Source organism: Bufo gargarizans, chromosome 8 (assembly GCF_014858855.1).
Source record: "Bufo gargarizans isolate SCDJY-AF-19 chromosome 8, ASM1485885v1, whole genome shotgun sequence".
NCBI classification, from domain to species: Eukaryota; Metazoa; Chordata; class Amphibia; order Anura; family Bufonidae; genus Bufo; species Bufo gargarizans.
The window spans coordinates 140,888,174-140,916,171 of NC_058087.1; the positions used below are offsets into that span (position 1 = coordinate 140,888,174).

Below are 27,998 nucleotides of genomic sequence, written 5' to 3' on the forward strand. Positions count from 1 at the left end.
GGAAACTTAATGTGCACAGCAAAGGCTTCCAAGACTGCAAGACTTTTTGACATCTCACTGAGGAGGTCTTAAAACCTGAAAATGAGACACTGTCTGGCTGCTTCTTTTAAATGGAACCTGTTTACAGCCCTTGCATTGATCATTATAACAGCACAAGCTTTACCCAAGACTGAGATTAAACTCAGTCAAGGTGAGTGTATTGCATTTTTTTTCTTCATTTTTAGAACATTATATTTTGAGTTAGTATTATATGACTATGTGACGCAATATTAACATGCATTCGGTCCATCAATTTTTAAGAGCTTCTAGACTACACCCCCTCCAAGGTAGCTGTATTGTGTACTTTAGGTTCATTTCATTTGCAAGTTTCTTATCTGTATGGGACTTTATCATTAAAGCTATTTCCAATCTTTTTGAGACTACAATTTATGTTTATATATTTCTATGTAATTGTAATGCTTACATATATTGCTATAAAATAGTTTATATTTAGGAGTAACTGCATGAGCTGGATGTGGGCCAATTTATGTTGGGGACTTGTAGCAATATGCAGCATATTAACATTGCCAGTATTGTGTAAGGGTACTTTCACACTTGCGGCAGAGAGATCCGGCAAGCAGTTCCGTCGCCGGAACTGCCTGCCGGATCAGGCAAAATGTATGCTAACCGATGGCATTAGTAAGACTGATCAGGATCCTGATCAGTCTTAAAAATGCCTGATCAGTTGAAAAAATGCATTGAAATGCCAGATCCGTTGTTCCAGTGTCATCTGGCAAAACGGATCCGGCATTTATTTTTTTCACCTTTTTTTTCAGTCTGCGCATGCGCATAACGGAACGACGGATCCGGCATTCCGGTATTCTGAATGCCGGATCCGGCACTAATACATCCCTATGGGAAAAAATGCCGGATCCGGCGTTCAGGCAAGTCTTCAGTTTTTTTCGCTGGAGATAAAACCGTAGCATGCTGCGGTTTTCTCTTTTGCCTGATCAGTCAAAATGACTGAACTGAAGACATCCTGATGCAAACTGAACGGATTACTCTCCATTCAGAATGCATGGGGATAAAACTGATCAGTTCTTTTCCGGTTCCCTGTGACGGAACTCTATGCCGGAAAAGAAAAACGCAAGTGTGAAACTTAAATCTTTTGATTTAAGTAAAACACCAATTTTTAAGCAACTTTTAAAGTATATTAATGAATTTTATAAGCAGCTATTTCTCAATGAAGTATAATTATAAGAACACCCCCCCCCCCCCCCTTACCATGATTTACGGTATCACCCAAAGATTTATCATGTTTTGGTGCATTTTTTGGTGCAGTTTTTATGTGGCTTTCTGTTTGGATTTCCTGTTTATATTAACAACCCCATTAAAGTGCATGGGAAAACCACTAAAGATAAGAAAGCAGAATTGCACAAACAACTGACATGCTGCTGATTTTAAAAATCCACACGACAGGTCAATTTCCGCATGTAAAAGATAAGCAAAGTATACATGAGATTTGGCAAATCTCATTGATGTTGCTGGTATATTATTATTATTATGCTGTGGTTTTTCCACACAAAAATCTGTCCAGAAAAAACACACAGAAACCGTATTGTGTGCAGTTACCCTTAGGTGACTTTTTTGTTTGTTTTTCTTGCTTTTCACAAATGCAGCATGTTCTAGCTCTTGGCGCTTTTCAGGCACCTTCACATCACCTTCTCTACAGGGAAAAAAATGCCGCAAAGAAAATGCTTGTGGACAAACACACTGTTTTGCAAAAAAAAAGGCTACAAAATTCTGGAAAAAAACACAGGTGGTGAAAAAAAAGCATGTGGTTAGGGCCTATTCACACAACTGTAGTGGCGCTGTGTTTGTGCTGCGAAAACATCGGCAAGACCCATGTGAACTCTGCATCATGGTGTCTGCGATCCGCAAGATATGACGAAACATAGGACATGTCCTATCTTTAGCAATGCATAGGCACGGACCCAGAAGCCTACAGAAGAGATTTCTAGTGTTATTACAGCCCCCCCCCCCCCCATTCAAAATAAATAAATAAATGCCAGTTTAAATTTGTGTGTAGGGATCTTTACGAGGTTGGCAAATCAGTATACTGTATGACTGCTGGGAAACATTTTTATAATACTGTTATAGTACAAAACTATTTTGAATACAAGTCAGAATCGGAACCTGCGCTGATTCTGATACGAGCAAGGATTTGAAGTGATAGGTAGATATACAAGGGAAGGGATATTCACAATAATGTTCGAAGTGATTACCTTCTTTAACAGGCAATGTGTCCGTGGAGCGTTCTTCTTGTTGGATCAGAGGAGTTGGCATCCAGGTAACTTCAGGCTCAACCTCTACCTGTCAACCTGACGAAGGAGCCCGACTGGCTCAGAAACGCGTCGGATTGAATTTGTCCCCTGAAGGCTTCCATACTCAGTGCGGTGACGTCACATGCCAAGTTCCCGGACTTCAACTGGGGTTCCCTCGCGTGAGTGATTCGCTGCCGGCCGGAGCACCACCTACGCTAGAGGTTGAGCCTGAAGTTACCTGGATGCCAACTCCTCTGATCCAACAAGAAGAACACTCCACGGATACATTGCCTGTTAAAGAAGGTAATCACTTCGAACATTATTGTGAATATCCCTTCCCTTGTATATCTACCTATCACTTCAAATCCTTGCTTGTATCAGAATCAGCGCAGGTTTCGATTCTGACTTGTATTCAAATCAGACCTTGGTGATATCTCAATATAACGGTCACAGCAGCAGACCGAACTAGGCAGCGAACCTAGCAGCGATTCCCTGATTGATACGTAGTGTTGAGTGAGTTCGGGAGCGCGGGTGGGCTTGTATACATTCTACAAAACTATTTTGGTATTCTGTCATTTTGTAATTTTATATTATCTTCAATGTGGCTGCTGACCAGATATGTCCTACTATCCCTACCACTATACCACCAACTGTATCACTTTCTGGTATTGACTCTACAGTCTTTTGATATCATAAGATGGTTTTGTTGAACAGGCGACATTACTAAGTTTCACTTATGTCCTGTCATTGGCTTGAAAACATAAAAAAAAAAGACTTTTCAAGGATTATTGAATCTGAGTATTTCTTATTATAGTTTAAAGGGGTTGTGCAGTAGTATATTGAGTCATCGATATCAGATCCTGGCACCCCTGCCAATAAGCTGTTTGAAAAGGTAGCGGCGCTTGTGCAAGTCAGCCCTAAGGATGGGAGTGGTAGTGGCCATGATGAGATGGGTGTCACAGTGTACTCTCTCAGGCCATTGCTCCCTGGGTATCGGTGCAGTTGAATTGGGGTTTAAAGAATCAGGCCACAAGTAAAAGAATAAAGATCTCTCTTTACTTAGTGCAAAATATAACTTGCGGTACATCCAGCAGTAGTAGGTACAAAGTGCAATTTCTGTCACCAGATAATGAGGTATGGTGACTGGTTGTGTGGCAATTTAATGGCACTTCTGATGTGCTGTCTTGTTGATGTCTCTCTCTGGCACTTGTGGAAATAGGTGTGCACTGTGTGATACAGGCTTGGAGTTAGTCTGGCCTAAATGTTATCTAGGTAATGGGTGTCTGAACTGTATTACCCTCACCTGCTGCAGGGTCTGTTAAACTGAAAATACTGGTCACTCTGCTGACTAAGCATGCTGTAGCTTCTAAGAAGAAAGTAGTCTTGGTTCCGAATATCTCTCCGGAGTGTTAGTCTCACAGGAGAACTGGTTACGGTTCTTTGGAGTAGGAGCTCTAGCATGAGCTTCCTATCTCCTTGCTGTCTGCACTCAAACTATCCCCCTTCTGGCAGGAAGTAGGACCATCCCACTCCCACCAAAAGGGGAAGAACAGAGTGGTTATACCTGTTCCTGCCAACCATACCTCAACTGCTGGAGTTTACGGCAGAATAGTATATAACATGACATTAATACAAAATATAAAAAGCAATTGCAGATACCCCCAAATCAGGGGTACTGCACTTCCTCTTCAAAATCACCTGCAAGCCGCCTCCTTTGTAGAAGCAGAGCAGTGTAATTACAACTGCTTGTCCCGTTGAATGGAACGAGTTAGTTCCCATTCACCCAAGATTGAGGTTTGCAGAAAAGTATCTACGTACAGAAGCGATCAGGCCGTATTTACCAGTATAGATGTGATACAAAGCTATTAGATAATATACGGTGCTTCATTTTATCCGCTCTAAAACTGGGATAAATAACCCCCTGGTTGAGTGTATGAAGTGGTTGTCGCTGGTTAATCTATATGCTGTGGAGGAAATGAATAAGCTCGTTGCTGGTCGGTACAGAGACTGAAAAGGTGGTGATAAAAGAAAAAACAAACTGAAGATCAAGTGAAGGAGGCACCTGAATAACCAGTAGTTTCTGTGCAAGTTTCTACTTAAAGGGGTTCTGCAGTTTACCGCAGGCCTAGTGACGTCACGACTAGTATCAATGGACTGGGCGGGGCTAAGCTCTGGTCACTTGAATGGAGGTTAGCCTAGGCCATTAATACTAGTCGTGACGTCACTGGGCCTGCGGTAAACAGTGAGAAGGCAGCGGCACTACTACTACCTCCGCCGATCTAGAGGATAGCTCATCAGTTTAAAAAAACTGCAGAACCCCTTTAAGTATGTGATCACTACCCAGAAGTAAACAGAAACTCAAGAAGAACGGAGCGGTGCTTGATCGGCAAGTGAGTATTTATTTTAATAATTCAAAGTGCTCCCAGAGTTTAGGAAAAACATTCCTATATAATAGACAACCCCTTGAAAATCACATGATGAGGATGGTTAACAGATATGGTTTGTACCCCCTGGGGCGCAGTTACTGCAGGAACCTAGGCTCTAGGTAAGGCTTGCAAAGGTAAGGCTTGTTTTTACATCCCAATACCAAAGATGAAAAAATAGTTAAAAAATGCGACTGTGAGTGTGGTTGTATCTCTAGCAGAATGAAGTCTGGTCTCCAGCAGGTGTACTATAAAGCAGTTAGAGCTTGTGCCATTTCTGAAGGAACATAGAAACATAAAAATAAAGCACTGTGTGTTTTCCAATAAAGGCCAGGTGTGTCTAGAAACTGCAGTAATATAAAGTGTCATTAAAAAGTAAATGTAAAAATTGTGTGCCTGTCACATCATGGAAACTTTACTTATAAAGCCTATGATAGAACTTCTATAGTAGTAGTTCTGCACCTGGTACAGAAACCCTTCTTGAGATGACCACCCAACATTGCAGTGGAAATGGACTTCTAGAATGGTGGTCCTCTCAAAAAGATTGGCATGGATGTACTGTATGGGAACTGCAAAGCTATCACTGAAAAAATTGGTGTAGATGGCTGGTGGTCTTTTCAGAGAGGTGGTTTTTTGAGAAGCTTCACTATATTTGGTTTACCCAAAATTTAGTAACATCATCTCTGCAACATATGTAAGACATTCTACATCACCTTTAAAACCAGCACCTGGATCTGCACACGTTTGTAATTGCATGCACTTAAAAATGTAGTATAGCCACTGAATTATTCAATGAAATGCATCTGTATAGCCCCATCTGCTATTTCTCTGTCCACCTCGCTGAGAGGTGGTCGCACATGCTCAGTTCCACCCTTCAATTGCCTCCTCAGCTGTGGTAGGGAGAGAGCTCCAGCAGAACGGACACGTCCTCTGAGCTGGAGATGCCCACAGAACTGCCAGATTGATCTAAATCTAGCGAAGCAACTGGAACAATGAATGGTGAGCTCTCTGGATCCATCTAAGATACACGGCTGGTTCTAGCTTTGTTAGAAAGATATTGGGGGACATTTATCAAACTGGTGTAAAGTAGAACTGGCTTAGTTGCCCATAGCAACCAATCAGATTCCACCTTTCATTTTTCACAACTCCTTTGGAGTTCTACTTTACACCAGTTTGATAAATATCCACCTTTGTCCTATACAATGTGATGTCTGATTTTCATTTTTTTCATTAGTCATGGGATAACCCCTTTAAAGGGGTTGTGTCACTTCAGCAAACAGCATTAATTATGTCGAAAAAGTTAATACAAGGCACTTAAAAATATATTGTGATTGTCCATATTGCTTCCTTTGCTGGCTGGATTCATTTTTCCATCACATTATACACTGCTCGTTTGGAAATGAGCAGTGTATAATGTGATGCAAAGGAAGCAATATGGATAATAACAATATATTAGTAAGTGGCTTGTGTTAAATTTCTCTACATGATAGATGCCACTTGCTGAAGTGAGACAGCCCTTGAAAGTGGTGGAGAAGCTGTACATCTTCAAAAAGTGTATTTGTGTGTGAAGTTTGCTTTGTCTTTGCCGCCTGCTGGCGGAATTATGTATGTAATGGTGGTGTCCTTGGGAGCATTGTTGTCACCTATATCTGTAGCAATGGAGATATTTACTACGCTTAATTTACATCAAAAACTGGCGTCCATTGCTGGTACCACATCTATGAGCGGGCTAAGGCTAGTTTCACATCTGCGTTTTCTTTTCCAGTTTTGAGATCCATCAGAGGATCTCAAAACCGCAGTAAAACGCATCCATTTGAATAATACAACCGACTGCATCCGTTCAGATGGATCCAGTTGTATTATATAAAAAAAATGAACATACACATTGTAAGTCCGAAAAAAACATATCCGGCACCATTCGCTTACATGGTTTTTGGTGCCGGCATGTTCAGCTCCCCATGATTGCAGCCTTTTTGTGTCTGGCACGGGAACGCAGCAAAACGGAACAGAATGCATTCTGGTGCACTCCGTTCCGTTTTGTCCCCATTGATAGTGAATGGGGACAAAACTGAAGCATTTTCCTCCTGTTTTGAGGACGGATCTCAAAACCGGAAAGGAAAACGCAGATGTGAAAGGAGCCTAAGAGGGAAGCTTAAAATGCAGCATACACCAAAATTTTGGCATGGAGTAAGCCGACTAATAGATGGTGTAAAGTTAGGCAAAATGCACCAAATTTATCATCCAGCATGAACCACCGTGATAAATGTGTCACATCTTTCCACTGCCCGCCTAAGGGGATGAAGTATTTCGCCCTTTTTTTGGGGGAGCGTGTCCTTAGTTTGAAGCTATTTTCCACGCCTTTTGGTAAATTTGTCACACTAAATATCTATGGATTTTTCAGTCTAAAGTTCAATCATATTTATTACAAAGGCTTCATCAGTTAGTTCTTCATTAGGGGACCCGAGTACACGTGCAACTTTTTGATACATCTGGCTAAAAATTTGGCTCTGCCCACAAAACATCCAGCCGCCCCTTAGTAACTACATACTGCTGACATGCAAACACTTCATAAATTTGTCACAATTGTCCACTCCATGGACAAAAGAGGCGAAATCACTTCACTTTTATGGCACAGCGCATTTGATACATCACCCCCTTGGTTTGCACATATTGGACAGGATTAGTAAATCTGCCCCCGTGTATACGCATAGAATAATAAGATGATATCATTACTTTCTCTTTTTCTGTCTCAGCTTTCACAGACGTCACCCAGCCGTACGCCTGTCCTCTGTTCTGGACCGAGTATAGCGGGAACTGCTACAGGTTCTTCCCCATAAATAAAACATGGGCTGAAGCGGACTTTTATTGCGCTGAGTTCTCACTCGGCAGGACTACTGCCAAATTAGTTTCTATCCACAGGTATCGTATCTAGCTGCTTCTCTGCAGCAGCCGAAATATGAGCAATGTTTATTACCTTCAGCTTTCAACAACTAACTAAACAATGAGCATTATAAAAAGAAGCAATGCCTTCAGAAGACAGAGAACAGCATGACTTTATGTCTCCAATCTTGTCTCTGTTTGCAATAATTGTGAAGTCTGTATGATTCTAGACAATATAATAAGAAATTATTGGGTGGAATTTAAAGGAACACTCCAGACAAACCTGATACACTATATTACGACTAGCCTAAGAGATGGTGCATGACATAGGGATTTCCCATTGTTTAAATCCATGCTCCATCCCATCAGGCCCTGCTCCATCCTTGCCAACCACTAAAAGTTGTACATGACCACACCCCTCTATGTAGACCATGACCATTTATACTAGGCCACATCCATTGTCCTCTGGGAGGTCCAGCGCAGTACATGACCACACCCCTTTTTTTTTAGACCATGCCAATTTATAATTGGCCACACTCCATGTCCTCCTGGAGGTCCAGCATGCAGTACATGACCACACCCCTCTTTGTAGACCATGCCTATTTATACTCAGCCACACTCCATGTCCTCCGAGAGGTCCAGTGCAGTACATGACCACACCTCTTTTTGTAGACCATCATTATTTGGACACACCCCATGTCCTCAGGTGGTCCATACTGCTGTTCATGACCAAACCCCTTTTTGTAGACCATGCACATTTATACTAGGCCACATCCCATGTCCTCCTGGGGGTCCAGTGTGCAGTACATGACCACACCCCTTTTTGTAGACCATGACCATTTATACTGGGCCACATCCCAGGTCTGTGCAGCAGTCCCAGCCCCTCAGCACACATCTGAATCTGATGATACAGCATCCACATGTATTTAAAATCCATGGAAGTCTGCTTTCTGGGAAAAAGCAGCCCTTCATGAGGTGCCTGGGAGAATTAGGAGTCTGGGAAGTCTCTCCTATTTCTGGGAGGTCTTGCCATTTATACTTGGCCACACCCATTTGGCCACACACATTTGAGTCTGATGATGCAGCATCCTGCTGCCACATACAATTAAAGTCCATGGAGGGCTGTTTTATGGGAGAAAGGTTCAACATGACCACACCCATTTTTGTAGACCATGCCCATTTAAACTTGGCCACATCCCACTTCTGTACAACAGCTCCACCCCCTTGATGCACAGATGAGTCTGTTGATGCAGCATGCTATTGCCACATACAGGTTAAGTCCAGGAGAAAGCAGCCCTCCATGAGGTGCCCAGAAGATTCAGGAGTCTGGGTAGTCTGTCTTTTTTCTGGGAGCCTCCTGGTCATTCAAGGCCAGTTTTCAAGTCTGGCATAACTCAGTGTATTAGGTTACTCGGAGAGTTCTTTTAAAAAATGTGTTCACCTTTGATCATTCTTAAGGCTGGAGAGAAGCGTTCCCTTCTGGCAATCGCCTGCTCACTAGGGGAGGAGACTGCTGCTATCACATGCAGAGACCTCCTCCGTAGCATGGGGAGGAGCGATCACTATATAGAGTGGTTGGCCGGTGGGAGATCGTTATTAGACACCACGATCTGCCGCCTGCAGACATGTCTTAATGTCAGAAGATCTGGATTGACCGATGATCGAGCATTTGCATGTTCATCGGGCAATCGGTGGCAGTATTACACTGCCAGATGATCGCTAAATAGTATTATTGCGAAAGCCTGTTAGCGATTATCTGCTGAAAAATTGGGAAGTGTTATACAGGCTAAAGGGTACGGCCACCCGGTCTGGTTTCCTGATGCAGTCTTGGAAGCCAAAATCAGGAGGGGATCCTAAAAAGCAAAAAGTATAAAGGACCGATAACGCTTCTTTTTTTTTATTTTATTAACTCCTGGTCTTTGGCCTCCAAAACTGCATGAGGAAACCTGATCACGTGGCCGTACCCTTACATTGTATGTGATTATAATCTTCATACAATAAGTAATTAGTTTCTATTCCTTATTTTGTACTGGTACTGATTTATAGTCTGGTTTACACTTCAGAGCTGCATTCACAGTTCTACAGGGCTTTCAGATAAAAATCTATTCCTTGCTGGCTGAACCTTTACGTGTGATTTTTATACTTGACACTGTATAGTGATCCACTGAAAGGAAAACAGTCGTATTAGCTAAAGACGGGTTTACAATGCTTGATGTTGCAGCCAATTGTCGGGAAGAAATCGTTCCTTCCCGACAGTCGGTTGCCTGTTCAGTGAAGGAGATCTCCTTCACAGTATGAGGACGAGCAGTTGCTATTGAGATCGCTCGTCCTCATACAGAATAATTGTTTCTGGGCAGCAGATCACTGTTTAGACAGCACAATCTGCTGCCCAGAAATGATAATTTACTTTCCTGCACGAAAGACAGGATCACCCGATGATCGAGTGTTTCGCTCATTCATCGGGTGATCAGCTGCACCTTTTGACAGGCAGATTGTCACAGCCACCCTCCATTAATTTCTATGGGGCTGCCGAAAATAGCCGCTCGCTGGGTCGGCTATTTCAGTCGGTGCGTGGTACACTCCCATTCAATCCTATGGGGAGAGCGCTTGGAAGTGTCTGGATCCCGGAAAACCCGGGGTCCTCCGCCCACTTCCTTCTAGCTCCGTTCTCAGTGTAGGTGCGGGACCTGCACCTATCAGACAATGGGGCATATCCATTGTCTGAGTTTGGAAAACCCCTTTAAGTCAATACAGATATTTCTTACCACCAGCTTGCTGGCTGTTTCCAGTCACAAGCAGAACTGGGCTATAAGGCCGGATGTAATTGAAAACCAGTACGAGATGAATAATACAAGTACAATGTATTTACAAAGTTACTCCACTCGATTTATTCTATCTATAAACTGTTTTCGAGGTGGATTTTGCAACTCGTTTCATCTATAATGGATATTCCTTAAACTGCCCCTGCATTATGTATAACACAAATGATTAAATATAAATGACAAAATATAATTGGCAATTCTTTTTAGTAAATGTGCATTATACAGAGCGCTTTTATTTGGCGTGAGCCATGGAGTAGAACAATCACATGTAGGAAGTGCATGAAGACATAAGCAATGGCGGCTTATAAGACGAGGCATCGCTAACTAACAGTCTTGTATTTTTTTATCTTCACAGCTGGGAAGAAAATATTTTTGTGTTTGATCTTGTGAACAGCCAAGTCCCGGGAATACCCACTGATATCTGGATAGGATTAAGTGACAGAAGGCAGGTATGGATCGTATTAGACAGATATAAATCCTTGTCGTCGTTCTATCTGAAATATTCACAACTCATCAGGGATTTGCTAATAAAAGACATTCCTAAAAGTTGTACAGCCAGAACCCCACCGCTGGTAACCCATGGATTGGGAGAATGAACCAGTGGGCAGGTGGTGCCATATATTAATTGGTTCCTTCTAATAAATTGAATGGGAGGTAGAGAAATCTACTTTAGTAAATCTTTATAATTTTTGGACTTATTTTTTGCATGGGGGTGCCCAGGAGCGGACTGGGCATAGACCCTACAGGGAAATTTCCCATTGAGCTGATGCCCAGGAGGATACAGTTTCATACTTGGACGGCAGTGTTTTGTAGTGCGCTTTGGTTCTGCAGGGGTGGTATTTTGTTCTGCACCACAGTATTGCTGGCCCCACCTACTTCTGATGTCCCTGCCTACTTGTGCTGCCCCTCCTTCAGTTCATTTTAAACCTACCTATAACATGGGACCACTTTTAGTTTTTTTTTTCCTGGGGATGTCGATGGGGTGACAGAGGAAGCCCCCGTCTTCAAACTAATGCTAATGGTGTGACAGAGAAAGCCCCAGTCTTCAAACTAATACTGTCTACTACGACTGTGGCATCTAAGGAGTTACTTCGAGATGTCAGACAGTGTTACATGAACAGTCAAGTTGATTGATTATAACTCTTAAGAGGGTTTTCAAGTTGTAAAAAAAAGGGAGTAAAGATGTTTTAAAAAAAGTAATAAAAGAATGTACACTCACTAGTAAGGCTATGTTCACACATCATAGATTTTGCTCGGATTTGTGGAGCGGAAACTACATGGGAAATTCATACAAAATTACAGCACAGTGCAAGTGAAAGGAGTTTTTCTCACAATGTGAAGATGCTGCAGATTTTATTTTTTTGTGCAGATTCCTTCCTATAGCGTGTTCATTGTCTTTCATATTGTCTGCAGTTTTGCCACAGATTTTTTCCAAGGAAATATGGAATTCTGCATCCAAATCCACAAGACAGAAAGGTCGAATTGCAGATTTTGTTGAAACCTGTCTCAAAATCCACATCTGCTAATTACAATCTGTATCAGATTTAATTTATCTGTGGATTGGATGTGGATTTCACCCGCATAAAAATCCGCAAAGTGTGAACTTATAACTGGTGGGTATGTGTTATTTTATTGTTTTAGAACATCTACCCCTTTTTGAAAACCCCTTTAAATTATTCTGTCATTGCACTGCAGACTAGCTGAACCCTTCTGCCAGGTTTGACTGCAGATTGCTGCAATTCCCGATAGGATCACTTATGACTTTTTTGGGGGACTCTTCCGAGAAAAAGTATTGTAAAAGCAGGGAAACCCATTAATGACAATTAATCCTCAGTCTTCGTTGTTGTTTTTCTTTTTCTTTCAGGAAGGAGAGTTTGAGTGGACGGATGGCACTCTGCATGACTACAGTTACTGGGATGGAAATCAACCAGATGATGCCAGCAACAGTTCTCCAGAAGATGAGGACTGTGTACAGATATGGTACAGATACTACAGCGGTAAGAACAATGTGGCGGTAGAAAATTCGTGGGATATTTTTACTTTAGAAATATGCTGAATGGTACTGTATAGCAGTGTTAGAACCCAACAGCTGTATGAGTGTCGCAGCCTCCTCACAGCAGATCAAGCATAACGCCATACATTGGATAGTAGCTGTGCTTGGTATTGCAGCCCAGGCTCATTCACTTGAATGGGACTGAGCTCCACATAGGCCATGTGACCGATGAATGAGGCTGGGGCGCTCACTGGAGCACTGCAGCCACTTCAAAGAGGTGATTATGGGGGTGTCGAGAGTCAACCCCCCACTGATCAGATATTGATGACCTATGCTGAGGAAAGGCCGTTAATATTAAACTCCCGTAAAACCCCTTTAAGCGTCAAATCAGTAGTTCTCCATTTATACATGTCTACAGTCAGGGATCACCCGTGGACAATTCTGATCTATGATTGATCTTGGTGGTGACAGTCAAGGACTATCTCATTAAATCTCAGGCTCTCTTTCAGGAGTAATTTGGAGAGTCAGTCAAAAATGCCCATGACCTGCATGTTGCTCCTAAGCCATACTGTGGCTTCTGTGTTACCGTCCTCAAAAACAGACATGGCTCATGTTACTCTCTTATCTGTACAGAAGTTCATTCCCATCACCAATAATTGGAATTTGCAGAGGTCTGACATGGTTCATGTGTATTTTCACGCATAATTGAAGAATAATGCTAACAGGCATTGAATGGACTGGTCACAGTTTGCAACAGGTGGATCGGTGTAATGTTTCACATAGACCACAGCATATACTATATTGTGGGTGTTTTGCTTAGAAAATCCATTTTCAAATATCTCATTATTGAATTTTGAGATAGGGTAAAAAGAGCGTCTTTCACTCTGGAGGACTCAAGATGTCTGTTTGCTACATGAAGAGCCCATTGATTTATAATTGGAATTGGGTAATGCATTATTTCTCCTGTAGGGGTGCTGCAGGCAAATTTAAAACAACTGCTTCTGGGTTCTTCTGAACATTGCAGTTGATTGATGAGGATTCTAGCATCAGGACAACCTGTAATCAGGTTATGGTTAAGGGACCCGTGTAACAAAAAGGGCATGTCACTATCAGCACACGTGCAACAAGACATGTCAACAGGTGGCATTCTGGCATTCACTACACCCGTTACCTTGTATGTGACTGTAGGGGGTACTCCACTTCCACACTTACTTAATGCATTAGGCTACCAGGGCATTAAGTGACCCTTAAACTTGTCCATGCATCTACACACCACACTGCCACCACCCATCTGCCGGCCAACGGGACACCCTGGTTACAGAGGCAAGGTACTTACAGGAACACACTGTGTTCTATCAGGCAATAGGCAAACCTCTAGCACACTGGCCTGGCCTTCAATGGTAACACAGCAAAACAGTACTTAGAAGGTGTGGGCACTTTGAGAGCAGCAAGGAATGACTTATTAGACCTAAGATTTAATATACAAAAAGTTACAGTGCTAACAGGTCACAAAAAGATGACAAAAAGAACATACAGATAAGCAAGCAGTACAGAAATAAAATAAGGATAAAATAATGAATTGCAAACCAATTCGATCGGTGAAGATCCACACTGGGAGAAAAGTGGAAAGTTGACCAGACCTACAAGCTAGGTGTATCTCTGGGATCTGACCATGTGTGTTTTACAGTATGAAATTTTTAAAGGGTCTTAGCTGGTCCCTCTTAACCTGTCTCTTATTCATGTGACAGGAGACTGGCCAATGGCATACAAAAAGTGGAAAATTGTACGGCATCATTCTAATTTGAGCCCAAAGTTCTTGTAGGTATCCCAAGAAGAATAATGTGACCAAACATGAATATTAAATATTAATCATTGCAAGCAAAATTTAATCAAGTAGGTTTCCTAAGACCGAAAATCCTGGCACTTGAGAACAAGAAGCGACCAAGTTCCCCAATCATAAGAACATGTTATTTATTGCAAAACATGAATTATAACAAGGTTGCTTTTAGAGTGTATTTTCTGGTCTATGGATACACACAGCCCTATTCCCAAGCATATTAGATGGGCTGGAGATGTCCTATTTGTGGCATGCGTTAATTCCATGAACACCTCTGTGTTACCTGGAAAGCAGCCCAGTTTGGCTTTAGTCTGCAAACGACTTTAATTGCCCCGCAGTCTACAACATCCTGTGTCTAATAAGTTCCCATTTGTCCAGGAAGGTGGCATCATAACCAGTGTCAAGATGATGTATGAGAAAGTGCATACAAGGTCCTGGCGATAATGCAGCAACCCAAAGGGAGGAGAGGTAGTGGCTATGAAGGTGGTAGTAGTACTCACAGTTCACAGTGGCACTCCTCATCCTGACTCTGCTTGGGCCATGCAATGAATGAAAGGCACATTCCTTCTTTCCTTGGGGCACATTCTGAACCTTTTTGGGGCTCTTGCCTGCTGATAGTTGGGGTACCTTTGATGGTGGATGTCTGGCAGGGTGCAAGGCAGAAGGTCAAGTACTGTGAGGGCCTCGCGGAGTTTAGTGTTAACAAAGAACAGTCTGTTTACTGCAGATGATGGGTGATGCAGTACAAGCATAAATCAGGCACAATTATGATGTATTTTATAGAGCTTGCCTTTCCCATGCTGGGTATAGGCAGTGGCAATGATGGCAGTAGTAGTCCCTGAGTGTCACTCTAAACACACTTTGCAGTCTTCTCAAAGTGACCACAGACATATAATACTTTTACAATCAGAATTGGACAGCCAATTCTATAAGTGTAATGGGTACTTAAGCAATACACCCTCTCCAAAAGCAGCAAAGTCCATAGCCAAAAATGCACATTACCTTTGCTATCACGCACAGTCTTTTGTGATCCTGGACAGTCTGCAGATATCTTTACCGCTTTCTCTCAGGGTTCTCCTGGAACAATTGTTTTGCTCTGGCATCTTTTCACTCAACAGGAATGGAGAAATCCTGTGCAGTCTGGTCATAAAGTCACACTTTTTTCCATCTGTACTATACTTCTTGCTGATCTATCATAAGAAGTAGGGGACAGATGGAAAGGAGCATGACTGTAGAATCAGACTAAACAGGGTTTATTTGTAGTCTGTTACCATGAAGACATCTAAATCTGCATATGAGCTCTAGATACACTACACATGTACACTGCTTTTCAATAGCAGAGAAGCTCCTGTGTGCCTGTAAGTCTGATCACCTTATCAGCTTTCTGAGCTCCCAAGAAAAAAAAAACATAGTGGAAAGTAAGGGAAGTGAGGTCACTGCAATACAGTGCTGTCAGATTCTATAGAATGGAGAAGCCCCCCTGCTTGTGAGAGAAATGCATCTTGCTGTGCTGTTGAAACAGTGAAAAATATGACTAAGGAAGACATTAGGGAAGCCCAAAACAGACCTGCTCCTTCACAGTTATAATTCTACCAGGAAGCATAGCCATTGCACAGTTTTTTTTAGAAACTCAGGTACCCTTTAAAGCCTTTTACCTATAAAGTGTAAGAGATTCACAAGCTATTCTGCTCCAGTAAAATGACATCTGTGTTAGTTTATCATCAATAAATCTTAATGCAGAAAATGTGTCTTGCCTAATCATGCCTAGTAAATAGCAGGTCATGCACATATGTAATCAATGAACATCTAAAGACATCCCCCATCGGGGAGCATTTAGTAACTCTTTGTGCACTGTACTCATTGTTGTGTCATTGGTAGATGACATCAGTAGATCCTTATCTACCGGGCTGTCTTCTCCTCCTGCATTTTGTGGCAGAGGGTTATATTCTATAACATTACAGCCTTCGGTTTTGTAAGCCTGTTATTGTGGAAGGTGACATCATGTGTCTGTGCCAATGCAATCTTCATCTGAGGGCGGATGTTTGACATTTGCCTATTAGCATATTTCATCTAAAGATTACTCATTTGCATACCTCCCGTCAGATCCCAGGAATGTAGAATTGTCAGTTTTTTTTTGCTCATTCACTTTGCAAAATCTATTAAGGGAGTAATATTAATTTGTCATTGCCAGGCTTGTGCTATGCTTAGGGTGTACAGCAGAGCGGCTGTTTAGTAGAGGACAGTAATGATCAGATCACAGCCTCCTGGGATTCATTTGCACTTTTTGAGGTTAATTATTCTTATTTATTATTAAAAAGCAATAGACATATCTGTTTCATTACATCAAGCCATTACGGAGGGAAAGACATGAGCAAGAGAAAGACAAGGGGGTGACCTAGTCATCTGAGTAAAACCGCAATATAATATTTATGGACCGAGTTTCTCTTTTTGTTCAAGAAACAGCGCCACTTTTGTCCATAGGCTGTATCTGGCATGGCAGTTCAACCTTGTTTTTGTAAATGGGGCTGAGCTGTAATAATAGACTCAACTTATGGATAACTGAGGTGCTGTTTCTGGAACTAAAACAGACATTGAAGGGGTGCTTCAGGGGTTTGACTGAACTCTACTATCCTAAATCCTTATCGTTCCGTCCTACTGCCGATTATGCAATCTGGGCTATGCTCACATGACCCATTAACTGGCTTCATAATGTACATGATCAGGAAGAAACAGGAGCAGATCCGGTCGAGACATCAGCAGAGGAGCCCACAGCCAGAGGGAGTCATGTGAGCACAGCACAGATTGTGGAATTGGTGGCACAATGGAATAGTAAGTAGCAGTGAAGCTACAGCCACAGGTTGTCTGAAAGGTAGAATTCAACCCCTTTTTTCTCCCAGAATATGGAGTATGGTGGCTGGCAATGTTGTAGAAGATGACACTGAGATGCTTGCTAGCTGACAACGTCTCTCTCCTGATTCCCTTCCCTGCGGCTGTACTCTGGCACCTGTGGCTGTAGATGTCCACTGTATGATGCAGGCTTCTAGCTATGCCTGTCCTGAACTGTGGTGGTGGTGTCTGAACATGTTTCCCCTCACCTTACAGTGGAGTCTGTATAGTTTGATTGCCTGATCATTCTGCTGACAATAATATGCCATAGTTTACAGATCTTATTTAGCCTTGGACCCTTCAGGCTCTCTGGGGAAGTGTTAGAGCAACCTATAAGAAAAAACTCACATATAATATGTAGATAACACTGGGGTCTAGTATAATATACTGAGCGAACCCAAAAACAAAACCAATAACCCCAAAGAAAAGTGGGAGACACACATATAAAATATATGTAATTTATTGAGACATGATCACATAACAAACAATATATGAAACATAAGGCACAAGTGTACAAGAGGGGGGGGGGAGACCTCATGTAAGGAGGTCATATACAACCTCTCTCCCAAACACCAAACTGGCAGGGAAAAAGATGTCACAGCCCTAGGTATACATCAGCATGAAAATTGTGAGAACTGTAGGTTCACTCAAAGTAACATGCACTGGTATGTATGTTGCATGCACAGAAAGATAAATGAAAAAAATGTACAAATAGCACAAGGCAAACTAGCCCACCCAAAAACCTGGGATGGCCGCATAAGGTATGCACATAGCCATTGAACTGTACAATACAGACAGAAGCAAGTGTGCCAAGTGCAGGTGGTAATAGAGATATAAAAAGAAATGTTACAACTAACTGAGCAAAACAACAAAACATGTATTACCCATGATATGCTGTACCCAGAGCGTGTGACCAAAGGCTGCAGCCTACAAGGATAACGGAGCGGATAAAGTTAAGGAGGGCGCACTGCGCATGCACAGCCGTCCTCCATTCATTTCTATGGAGCCGCCGAAAATAGCCGAGTGCTGGCTTCGCTATTTCCATCAGCCCCATAGAAATGAATGGGAGCGGTGGCCAAGCATTGTGCGGTGCGCTTCCATTCACTTTAGTGGCTCCGTTCTCCCTGGCTCCGTTCTCCTTGTAGATGCGGGTCCCAGAGGTGGAACCCGCACCTATCAGACAATGGGGTAATATCCTAGCGATATGTCCCCATTGTCTAAGATGGGATAACCCCTTTAACTAGCTCTGCCCATCCTTTTGCAGGAAGTCCAACCAGACCTCTCCTACCAAAGGGGGATAAATGGGATGGTTAGTCCAATTCCTGTTGCCAAAAACTACCAACCGTAACCCATCTTCTGGTGTACAAGGTCTATAGTATTACAAACCATTTACAATAGTAGTACCCCCAGGTCTGGGGTACTACAATGGCCTATCCTCGGGACAGGCCATCGATGGTTGATTGGCGGATAGAACTAGAAGCTCTGTCCATTGTGCATTGGATGGAGCTGGTTACTGCAGCACTGTTCCCATTCACTTCAGAGGGAGCGGTACTGCAGTAACCAGCTATTTTTACTACAGAGCTGTGTAGTTCTAGCACCATTGCCACTAAACAACTGAGTGGCAGGGTTGTGAGGTGTTGGACCAAGCTGATCAGATAGTAATGGCCTATCCTGAGGAAAGTCTGTGAATAGTAAAATCCTGGACAGCTTAACTCATGCTACAGCAACAGTAAGCACTTTAACAGTATTGATGTGCTCTTTTGGAACTCGTATTCTTGCTATTGTGGGACTCATATTTGCCATTTGGGGTAACATATTTAAGTAGATTGCACTAATGGTATGTAGATTAGTTTTCAATCATCCAGGTCATGTTAATTTATATCTTGCACTTGTATTTCAATGAGAACAGGCCCGGTGCTATAATAAGGCAGACCAAGCGGCCGCCTCCTGCGGCTGTTCTCCTCTGTGTGGTAGTCCTCATATCTTCTCTCTGGGCTCCCGAGTCCTGACAAGTTGTTTGAGGACCTTTCCCACTCTGCCAATCAGTGGCCGCAGCTGTGTCACGTGTCAGGGCAGTGATTTCCTGCTGAGCCAATCACTGGTATGACACATGACACAGCTGCAGCCACTGATTGGCTGAGTGGGAAAGGTCCTCAAAGTCTTGTCGGGAGCACAGAGAGAAGATACCAGGACCACACAGAGGAGAAGGGGAGCTGCTGCAAACGACCAGGGTCAGGTGAGGATAATAATGTTTATTTTTACACAACATTAATAGAGGGGGGAAATGTGACATGGGGGGGAGAAATGTAAAATGAGGGGGAGAAATGTGACATGGGGGGGAGAAATGTAAAATGAGGGGGAGAAATGTGACATGGGGGAGAAATGTGACATGGAGGGGAGAAATGTGACATAGGGGGGTGATGTGACATGGAGAGGGAGAAATGTGACATGGAGGGGGAGAAATGTGACATGGGGGAGAAATGTGACACAAAGAGGGTGATATAAAAAGCAGGGGGAGATGTGACATGGAGGGGGAGAAATGTCACATTTCTCCCCCTCCATGTCACATCACCCCCCTATGTCACATTTCTCCCCCCTCCATGTCACATTTCTCCCCCTCCATGTCACATCACCCCCCTATGTCACATTTCTCCCCCCTCCATGTTAAATTTCTCCCCCCTCCATGTCACATTTCAACCCCCTCCATGTCACATTTCTCATGCCCCTCCATGCCACATTTCAACCCCTTCCATGTCACATCACGCTCTCCTTTTTACATCACCCCACCGAGTTGTGGGGGTGGGGAGCAAAATGTAGCTTCGCTTGTGTGTGCAAAAATCCTTGCACCGGTCCTGAATGAGAACAGAAGTAAATGGTAGTGTAAGCAAGTGGAATGTGAACCCCAGGTTGATACACCCTATTAGAAAAATGCTGATATATTATGGCGAAAATAAAGAACCATTAGAATGGGACATCTATTGCTCTGGGTGACCTGTCCTGTCCTGCATTATCCATTGATTTGAATAAGCACTGTGTAATGCTTAATTTTCCATATGGTGGCGCTGCTAAGAAATTGAACATGTAATTCCACATCTCTTCTTCAAGCCTGTTGCTACAACATATCCCCTATCCACAGGATAACAAATAAGAATCTGATCGGTGGGGGTTCTGACCACTGGAAGCTCCACCAATCACAAGGGGGTTCTATGTGTAGTACCCCAGAATAGGACTCTTGCTAAATATTTTTTTGTTATTTGTTACTTAATGTTCTGATGCAAATGCATTACCCGTATAATTTTGTATGGATAAGTCAGGGTAAACCATAGGACCACCACTGAATCCCACAGAATTACTATCTCTGAGATATTTGCATCAATAAAACAATCTCTACTTCACAGTTCTCTGTAAAGAAAGAATTAGAAGGTCCAGAATCTGCAAGGCCAAGCACTGGAGTCAGTCAGTAAGGTATTCGCTGTTTAAGGTTGATAGAGACTGCAGTGAGAGGGACATTGCTAATAAACCTTTCCACACTTGGACATGGTTGTGGCCAGCCGTATCTTAATCCTGTACCCCTCAGCTGGGAATTACAGTCAAACTTGCAAGACCTTTATTGCTAGCCTTAGATTCTGCAGAGAAAGACTTTAGAAATAAAGTGGGGAGGAGTACCATTACCCCCATCATTGTATGTATCTATCCATACATTGCAGGGAAAATTTGCACAATGAATTGTTTGGAACCATTTTGATATTTTTGGTTGTACTACAACTCCCATTCTCCACTTTAGTAAAGAGTGACTTATCTGTTTTCTATAACTGGCCTGGTTACTGACTCCAACACAATTTGCCGACCTCAGCACCTACAGCTCCTGCTTTGCACCCGTACCCTGGTGGACCCCCACCACCATTGGGCAGGGGTTCCTGCATCAGGGTGTTCCCGGGGAAGGAGGGATGTGCATCAGTGTAAGGACTGCCACCATGATTTATGTGAATAACTGTTTGAAGCAGAGCCACTACCACTCTCATCCTCCACTACGCTTCTCCCAGGCAGCAGTACATGGACCATATGAATGGAGCAGCAGGTCAGGCACTGCCACACCATTCATTCTCTATAGAATTGTTGGACATAGCCGAGTACATTGCTCACCTGTCTCCAGCAGTCCCACAGGGAATGGCTGGAGCAGTAGCATGCATGCTTGACTGCCAGTCCATCCATTCATGGGAACCCAGTTCTTATGATTGGTTGGGATCCCGATGGATAGATAGATAGATAGATAGATAGATAGATAGATACCGGACTAGTACGGAGACAGACTTACTCAACTTTTTTCCGTTCATCAACACTATTGATAATGACAACGTTTACGTTAGAATACTCGGGGAGTAAAATTCACTTCCTGGATATTCCGATTACTTTGAGGAACAATGCTATCCACACTGACGTCTATGTGAAGCCCACAGACAAAAATACTATTTTACCCTATGACAGTGGGCACCCACGAACAATGGTGAAATCACTTCCTTTTAGCCAGTTCCTACAGGCCAAACGTATAGTTAGTGACAGTGACTGTTGGACAAGACATTGGGCACAATGGTGCAGACATTTAGGGATCGGGGTTTCCCAGATGCAGTTTTGACTACACATTTGAATAAGATAAAAACAATTGATAGATTTTCTGTATTTAAGAAAAAGGATATACCTCCATTGAGGGATAGGATCCCCTTAGTGATGACATATTCTTAAAATAGTCCCAATATTAGAAAAATTATTCAAAAACATTGGTCCATTGTCAAAAATGGCCTTTATGAAATTTGGTAATCTGCCATTGAGTCTTATAGTAGACCACTGAATCTGCGTGATAAACTTGTTTGTGCTGATATTGGTCCCCCAAAAACTATATATATGTCAGACATTTCTATCAATACAGAAAAAGGGTTGTTTTCCTTGCTTTAATTGTATCAATTGCAAATATGTACAGAGAGGGAATGTTTTTATCGATCCGTTATCTTTGCAAAAACACAGGATAAATAGTTTTTAGACATGTGATTCCACATACAGGGCTGTCCATAATTATTCATACCCCTGGCAAATTTTGACTTAAAGTTACTTTTATTCAACCATGTCATTTTTTGACGGGAAATGACATAGGTGTCTCCCAAAAGATAATAAGACGATGTACAAGAGGCATTATTGTGGAAAAAATCATCTTTAGCAATGAGCTCCAAATCTTTCAGGTTGGAGGGTCTTCTTGCCATCACCCTGATCTTTTGCTCCCTCCACAGATTCTCAATTGGATTCAAGTCTGGACTCTGGCTGGGCCACTCCAAAACGTTAATGTTGTTGTTTGCTAACCATTTCCTCACCACTTTTGCTGTGTGTTTCGGGTCATTGTCATGCTGAAATGTCCACTGGTGCAAAAGGCCAAGTTTCTCTGCAGACTGCCTGATGTTGTCGTTGAGAATCCTCATGTATTGCTCTTTTTTCATGTTGCCGTTTGCTGTGATTAGGTTCCCTGGTCCATTGGCTGAAAAACACCCCCAAAGCATTAGGTTCCCACCACCATGTTTGACAGTGGGGATGGTGTTCTTTGGGTTGAAGGCTTCTCCTTTTGTACGCCAAATGAAGGAAACATCATTGTGACCAAACAATTCCGTTTTTGTTTCATCTGACCATAACACAGAAGACCAGAAGTCTTCTTCTTTGTCCAGATGAGCTTTTGCAAAGGCCAAGCGAGCTTTTGTGTGCCTTATCTGGAGAAGTGGAACCCAGCATTGTGCAGTGTCCGTTGGATTGTCTGTCTTGAGACATTGCCACCAGCAGAGCCCAGATTCACCAGGGATGGCCTTGGTGGTGATCCTTGGATTCTTTTTCACCTCTCTAACTATCCTCCTGGCCAGCACAGGTGTCACTTTTGGCTTCCGACCACATCCTCTGAGATTTTCCACAGTGAGGAACATCTTGTATTTTTTGCTCAAATGTAAATTAAAGCTGAGACATGTTTTTTTTTTTCCACAATAATGCCTCTTGTACATCATCCTATTATCTTTTGGGAGACACCTATGTCATTTCCTGTCAAAAAATTACTTGCTGGTTGAATAAAAGTAACTTTAAGTCAAAATTTGCCAGGGGTATGAATAATTATGGGCAGCACTGTATGTCATGTATGTATTGTGGTGCCCCTGCCCACTGTTATACGTGGGAGAAACAACCTTGGATTTTAAAACAAGATTGAATCAGCACAGGTATACCATCCGAAAAGGACTGGATGGATCTACCTGTGCCAAAACATTTTTCGGAGTGTGGACACAGGGAGAGCGACTTAAAGTGCATGTTGGTGGATCACATTCCTGTTTCCCGTAAAGGAGGGACTAGGATAATTAGCCTAAAGAGGCGAGAGATTTAATGGATTACTAAATTAAATACTTTGCGTCCGCATGGTTTGAATGTTGATTACAGACCTTGGATGTTTACTTAATTATCTCCCCTTGCGTTATAGTCTGCTCTGACCGCCTTATGTGATGTGTATTCTTTTATCAATGGTGCTAAATAGACATTTGCAATGTTCTTTTTGCTTTAAACGTATCAATTTACTAATACTATTTATTCTCTCTTTTGCATAATTGATGGACAGCAGAGGTATTACTTATCTACGAAACAAGAATATATTTTCTTTAGAAAAAATGACGTATGGCGTTGTTGTCGGTCTCTTTGTGTATACTGTGGGTGCCTACAAAACGATGATGCTGTAATTAATACATTTTCTATAGTATTTTGGACAGTGGGAGAATTATTAGGAGCCAGATACTGTTACTTTTGTACCGTTGGGGAAAAATTGGGACATAAGTGGGGACACAGATACATGATCGGTCCCTGTGTCCATTGTGCCTTCTCTTTATTCCCCTCAATGTAATTTTCACCTATTGGAGAGTAAGAAGTTACAGGGACGGGATTTGGTGTCCAGTACCTGGATACTGAACCGCCTATGTACTTATTCCCCATGTCTGTCTGCATGTAACAATGTGATGGTACATGGGGTTCTCCGATTTTACTGAATCCATCTATATATCCATATGTCTCCAGTTTTATTCTCCCCCTGATCAGTTAAATAGAGTATACTTCTCTAGGGCAACTTGCCTATTGAATAAATCATCGTGATTTGTATTGCGCGCACGGTCATACAGTCATTGGGACTAGAGATCAATGCTATGGGCCGCGGTGTGACGGTGGGGCTGTTATGTGGTGTGATGTGCTCACGTGGCTGTCAGCTGACAGCCGTGTGTTCGTTCCACCCAGTTACGGCTTCCTGCGCTCCACGGCCATTGAATTTATCTTTGAGCATGCGCAGTCGGGTTTTCCTGACGCCGATTGCATCGTAGGAAAGTCCATGCTGGTCAGTAATCTGCAATGTCCTTAAAGAGAACCTGTCACCTGGAAAACACATATTAAACCAACCACAATACCTTAAAGTATCCCCCAGTGTGTTGCTAATCATGATTTTCTTTCCTCATTCTGTCTCCTCATATTTGTTAAAAATCTGAGTTTTAATGTCTGTTGGCTCCTTCTCCAAGTCAGGCTTGAAGTCAAGGGGGCAGCGGCCTCTTTGCTTCAAGGCATGATGAGTCCGCCCCTTACCCCTCGCGCATGCGCCGTGCATTGCCTGTTGAAGCGCGATCCTGGCTCCAGCTCCCTCACTCACCGCTTTCATTTTTCTGACTGCGCATACGCCGTTCAGTTCCATCGCGCTCGCTCCCGACTGTCGCTTCTCGTCTTTAGTGTGAGTGTGATCACTGGCTTCAGGTGCTGGAGAACGCAAGCAGCGCATGTGCGAGAAGAGCGCGGTCCCGGCATCGCGGCAAGATGTCCATCACAATGTAGAGAGGAGGGGTAAGGGGCGGGCTTTTCGAGCCTTGAAGCAAGGAGGCCGCTGCCCCTTGACTTCAAGCCTGACTTGGAGAAGGCGCCAACAGACATTAAAACTGCGATTTTAACAAATATAAGGAGACAGAATGAGGAAAGAAAATCATGATTAGCAACACACTGGGGGATACTTTAAGGTACTGTGGTTGGTTTAACATGTGTTTTCCAGGTGACAGGTTCCCTTTAACTTTGTTTTTAATCAGGCGTGCACATGAATTTTTTAATATATATCAATTATGACACTTTATGGATTTATGTGGTTTGTGGATATAATTATGTTATATGAATATCAATGGAGATCATGTATTACAATATTGTATTGATGGGAGGTATCACATATGTGTATATTAATGTTTTTATTATGATTTTTGAGGATTTTTTTGAAAATGACATACTATTATCAATTATTTGCCTCACTTATATATACACTGAACAAAAATATAAACGCAACACTTTCTGTTTTGCTCCCATTTTGCATGAGCTGAACTCAAAGATATGAAACATTTTCTACATACACAAAGACCCATTACTCTCAAATATTGTTCACAAATCTGTCTAAATCTGTGTTAGTGAGCACTTCTCATAATCCATCCCACCTCACAGGTGTGGCATATCAAGGTGCTGATTAGACAGCATGAATATTGCACAGGTCTGCCTTAGACTTCCCACAATAAAAGGCCACTCTGAAATGTGCAGTTTGATCACCCAGCACAATGCCACAGATGTCGCAACGTTTGAGGGAGCGTGCAATTGGCATGCTGACTGCAGGAATGTCTACCAGAGCCGTTACACGTGCAATGAATGTTTATTTCTATACCATAAGCCGTCTCCAAAGGTGTTTCAGAGAATTTGGCAGTACATCCAACCGGACTTACAACCGCAGACCATGTGTAACCACACCAGCCCAGGACCTCCACATCCAGCATGTTCACCTCCATGATCGTCTGAGACCAGCCACCTGGACAGCTGCAGCAACAATCGGTTTGCATAACCAAAGAGTTTCTGCACAAACTGTCTCAGGGAAGTTCATCTGCATGGTCGTCGTCCTCATCGGGGTCTGGACCTGACTGCAGTTCGTTGTCGTAACCGACTTGAGTGGGCAAATGCTCGCATTCAATGGCGTCTGGAAACATTGGAGAGGCGTTCTGTTCACGGATGAGTCCCGGTTTTCACTGTTCCGGGCAGATGGCAGACAGCGTGTGTGGCATCGTATGGGTAAGCGGTTTGCTGACGTCAATGTGGATCGAGTGGCCCATGGTGGAGGTAGGGTTATGGTATGGGCAGGCGTATGTTATGGACAAAGAACACAGGTGCATTTTATTGATGGCATTTTGAATGCACAGAGATACCGTGACGAGATCCTGAGGCCCATTGTTGTGCCATTCATCCACGACCATCACCTGATGTTGCAGCATGATAATGCACAGCCCCATATTGCAAGGATCTGTACACAATTCCTGGAAGCTAAAAACATCTCAGTTCTTACATGGCCAGCATACTCACCGGACATGTCACCCATTGAGCATGTCTGGGATGCGTGTTCCAGTTCCTGCCAATATTCTGCAACTTCGCACAGCTATTGAGGAGGAGTGGACCAACAATCAATCACCTGATCAACTCTATGTGACGAGGATGTGTAAAGCAAATGGGGGCCGCACCAGATACCGACTGGTTTTCTGACCCCCCCCCCCCCCCAGTAAGGCAAAACTGTGCACATTTCAGAGTGGCCTTTTATTGTGGAAAGTCTAAGGCACACCTGTGCAATATTCATGCTGTCTAATCAGCACCTTGATATGCCACACCTGAGATGGATTATCTCGACAAAGGAGAAGTGCTCACTAACACAGATTTAGACAGATTTGTGAACAATATTTGAGAGTAATGTGTATTTTGTGTATGTAGAAAACGTTTCAGATCTTTGAGTTCAGCTCATGCAAAATGGTAGCAAAACCGAAAGTGTTGCATTTATGTTTTTGTTCAGTGTATGTAACCAGCACCATTTGTATGTATCACTGCTTGAAAAAAGTTCCAGTGAGCGGACTGAAACGTCGCGTTGGTAATTAAAGAACACTTTTTTAAACTACAACCTGTGGGAGTGCCATGGAATTTCTATTTATAGATAGACATTATATAGATAGATAGGAGCTAGATAGATGATATGTTTTTTAAAGTTAATTTAAACTTAAAAACATTACATAATTTTATCCAATCTGTTTTCTTCTTCACCAGCCTTACGTTCCTGGAATGACAACAGCTGCAAACGTAATTTTCCTTTTGTCTGCAAGATCCCTTCTGTGACTTATATGTGACACCTTAGCTCACAGTCTGATTCCGAAGAAATTTCTACAAATGCTTACTCTGGGAAATTGTACATAATATAACATTCACTGACTGAAGAGACGTCAATACAAAATCTATCTACTGTCCGACAGAAATTCACATCACAGGAGAAAGTCAATACCACAAAGACACTAACAAATATACTATATATCAGAAGATGTGCCATAGGTCTTGTGATGCAACGTGCCATGTCTATGCAGACTTGAAAGCCATGACACGTAATGTATATTACAAAGTGGATGGCGAACCACATTTGCACCATTAAAAACGCATGACATTAGATCCCCTGAAATTTGAGCAGCAAGCAGCGTTTTTCAGTGAGTCATGGGATGCGGAGCAAGACGGATCGGCATGAAACACAATGTAAGTCAATGTTGCCGGATCTGTTTTTGTAGACAGAAAAGAAAAAGGATCCGTCCCCCATTGACTTACAACGGTTTAAGTGCCGAATCCGTCATGACTATTTTAGAGATAATATAACCAGATCCGTTCATAACGGATGCAGCCGGTTGTATTATCAGTAACGGAAGCGTTTTTGCTGATCCATGAGGGATCCACCAAAAAAAACGTAGATGTGAAAGTAGTCTTAGGCCTCTTTCA

The 27,998-nt window shown here is 42.7% G+C and overlaps 1 protein-coding gene across 1 annotated transcript; it reads left to right on the forward strand.

Moving 5' to 3' along the window:
• CLEC19A (C-type lectin domain containing 19A) lies at positions 1-27,983 on the forward strand. The gene is made up of 5 exons (XM_044304720.1): positions 1-190; positions 7,480-7,645; positions 10,784-10,877; positions 12,293-12,425; positions 27,288-27,983. The coding sequence occupies exons 1-5, from the start codon at positions 82-84 to the stop codon at positions 27,365-27,367; spliced, it is 582 nt and encodes a 193-aa protein (XP_044160655.1). The 5' UTR covers positions 1-81; the 3' UTR covers positions 27,368-27,983.
• The last annotated feature ends 15 nt before the right edge of the window (positions 27,984-27,998 follow it).

What these genes read in the sequence shown, in the direction of transcription:
- CLEC19A (XM_044304720.1), top strand. Translation starts at nt 82, where the DNA reads ATGAGACACTGTCTGGCTGCTTCTTTTAAATGGAACCTGTTTACAGCC. An exon ending in GATTAAGTGACAGAAGGCAG is followed by an intron (nt 10,878 to 12,292) that starts GTATGGATCGTA and finishes TTTTTCTTTCAG; the next exon opens with GAAGGAGAGTTTGAGTGGAC. An exon ending in ATGGTACAGATACTACAGCG is followed by an intron (nt 12,426 to 27,287) that starts GTAAGAACAATG and finishes CTTCTTCACCAG; the next exon opens with CCTTACGTTCCTGGAATGAC.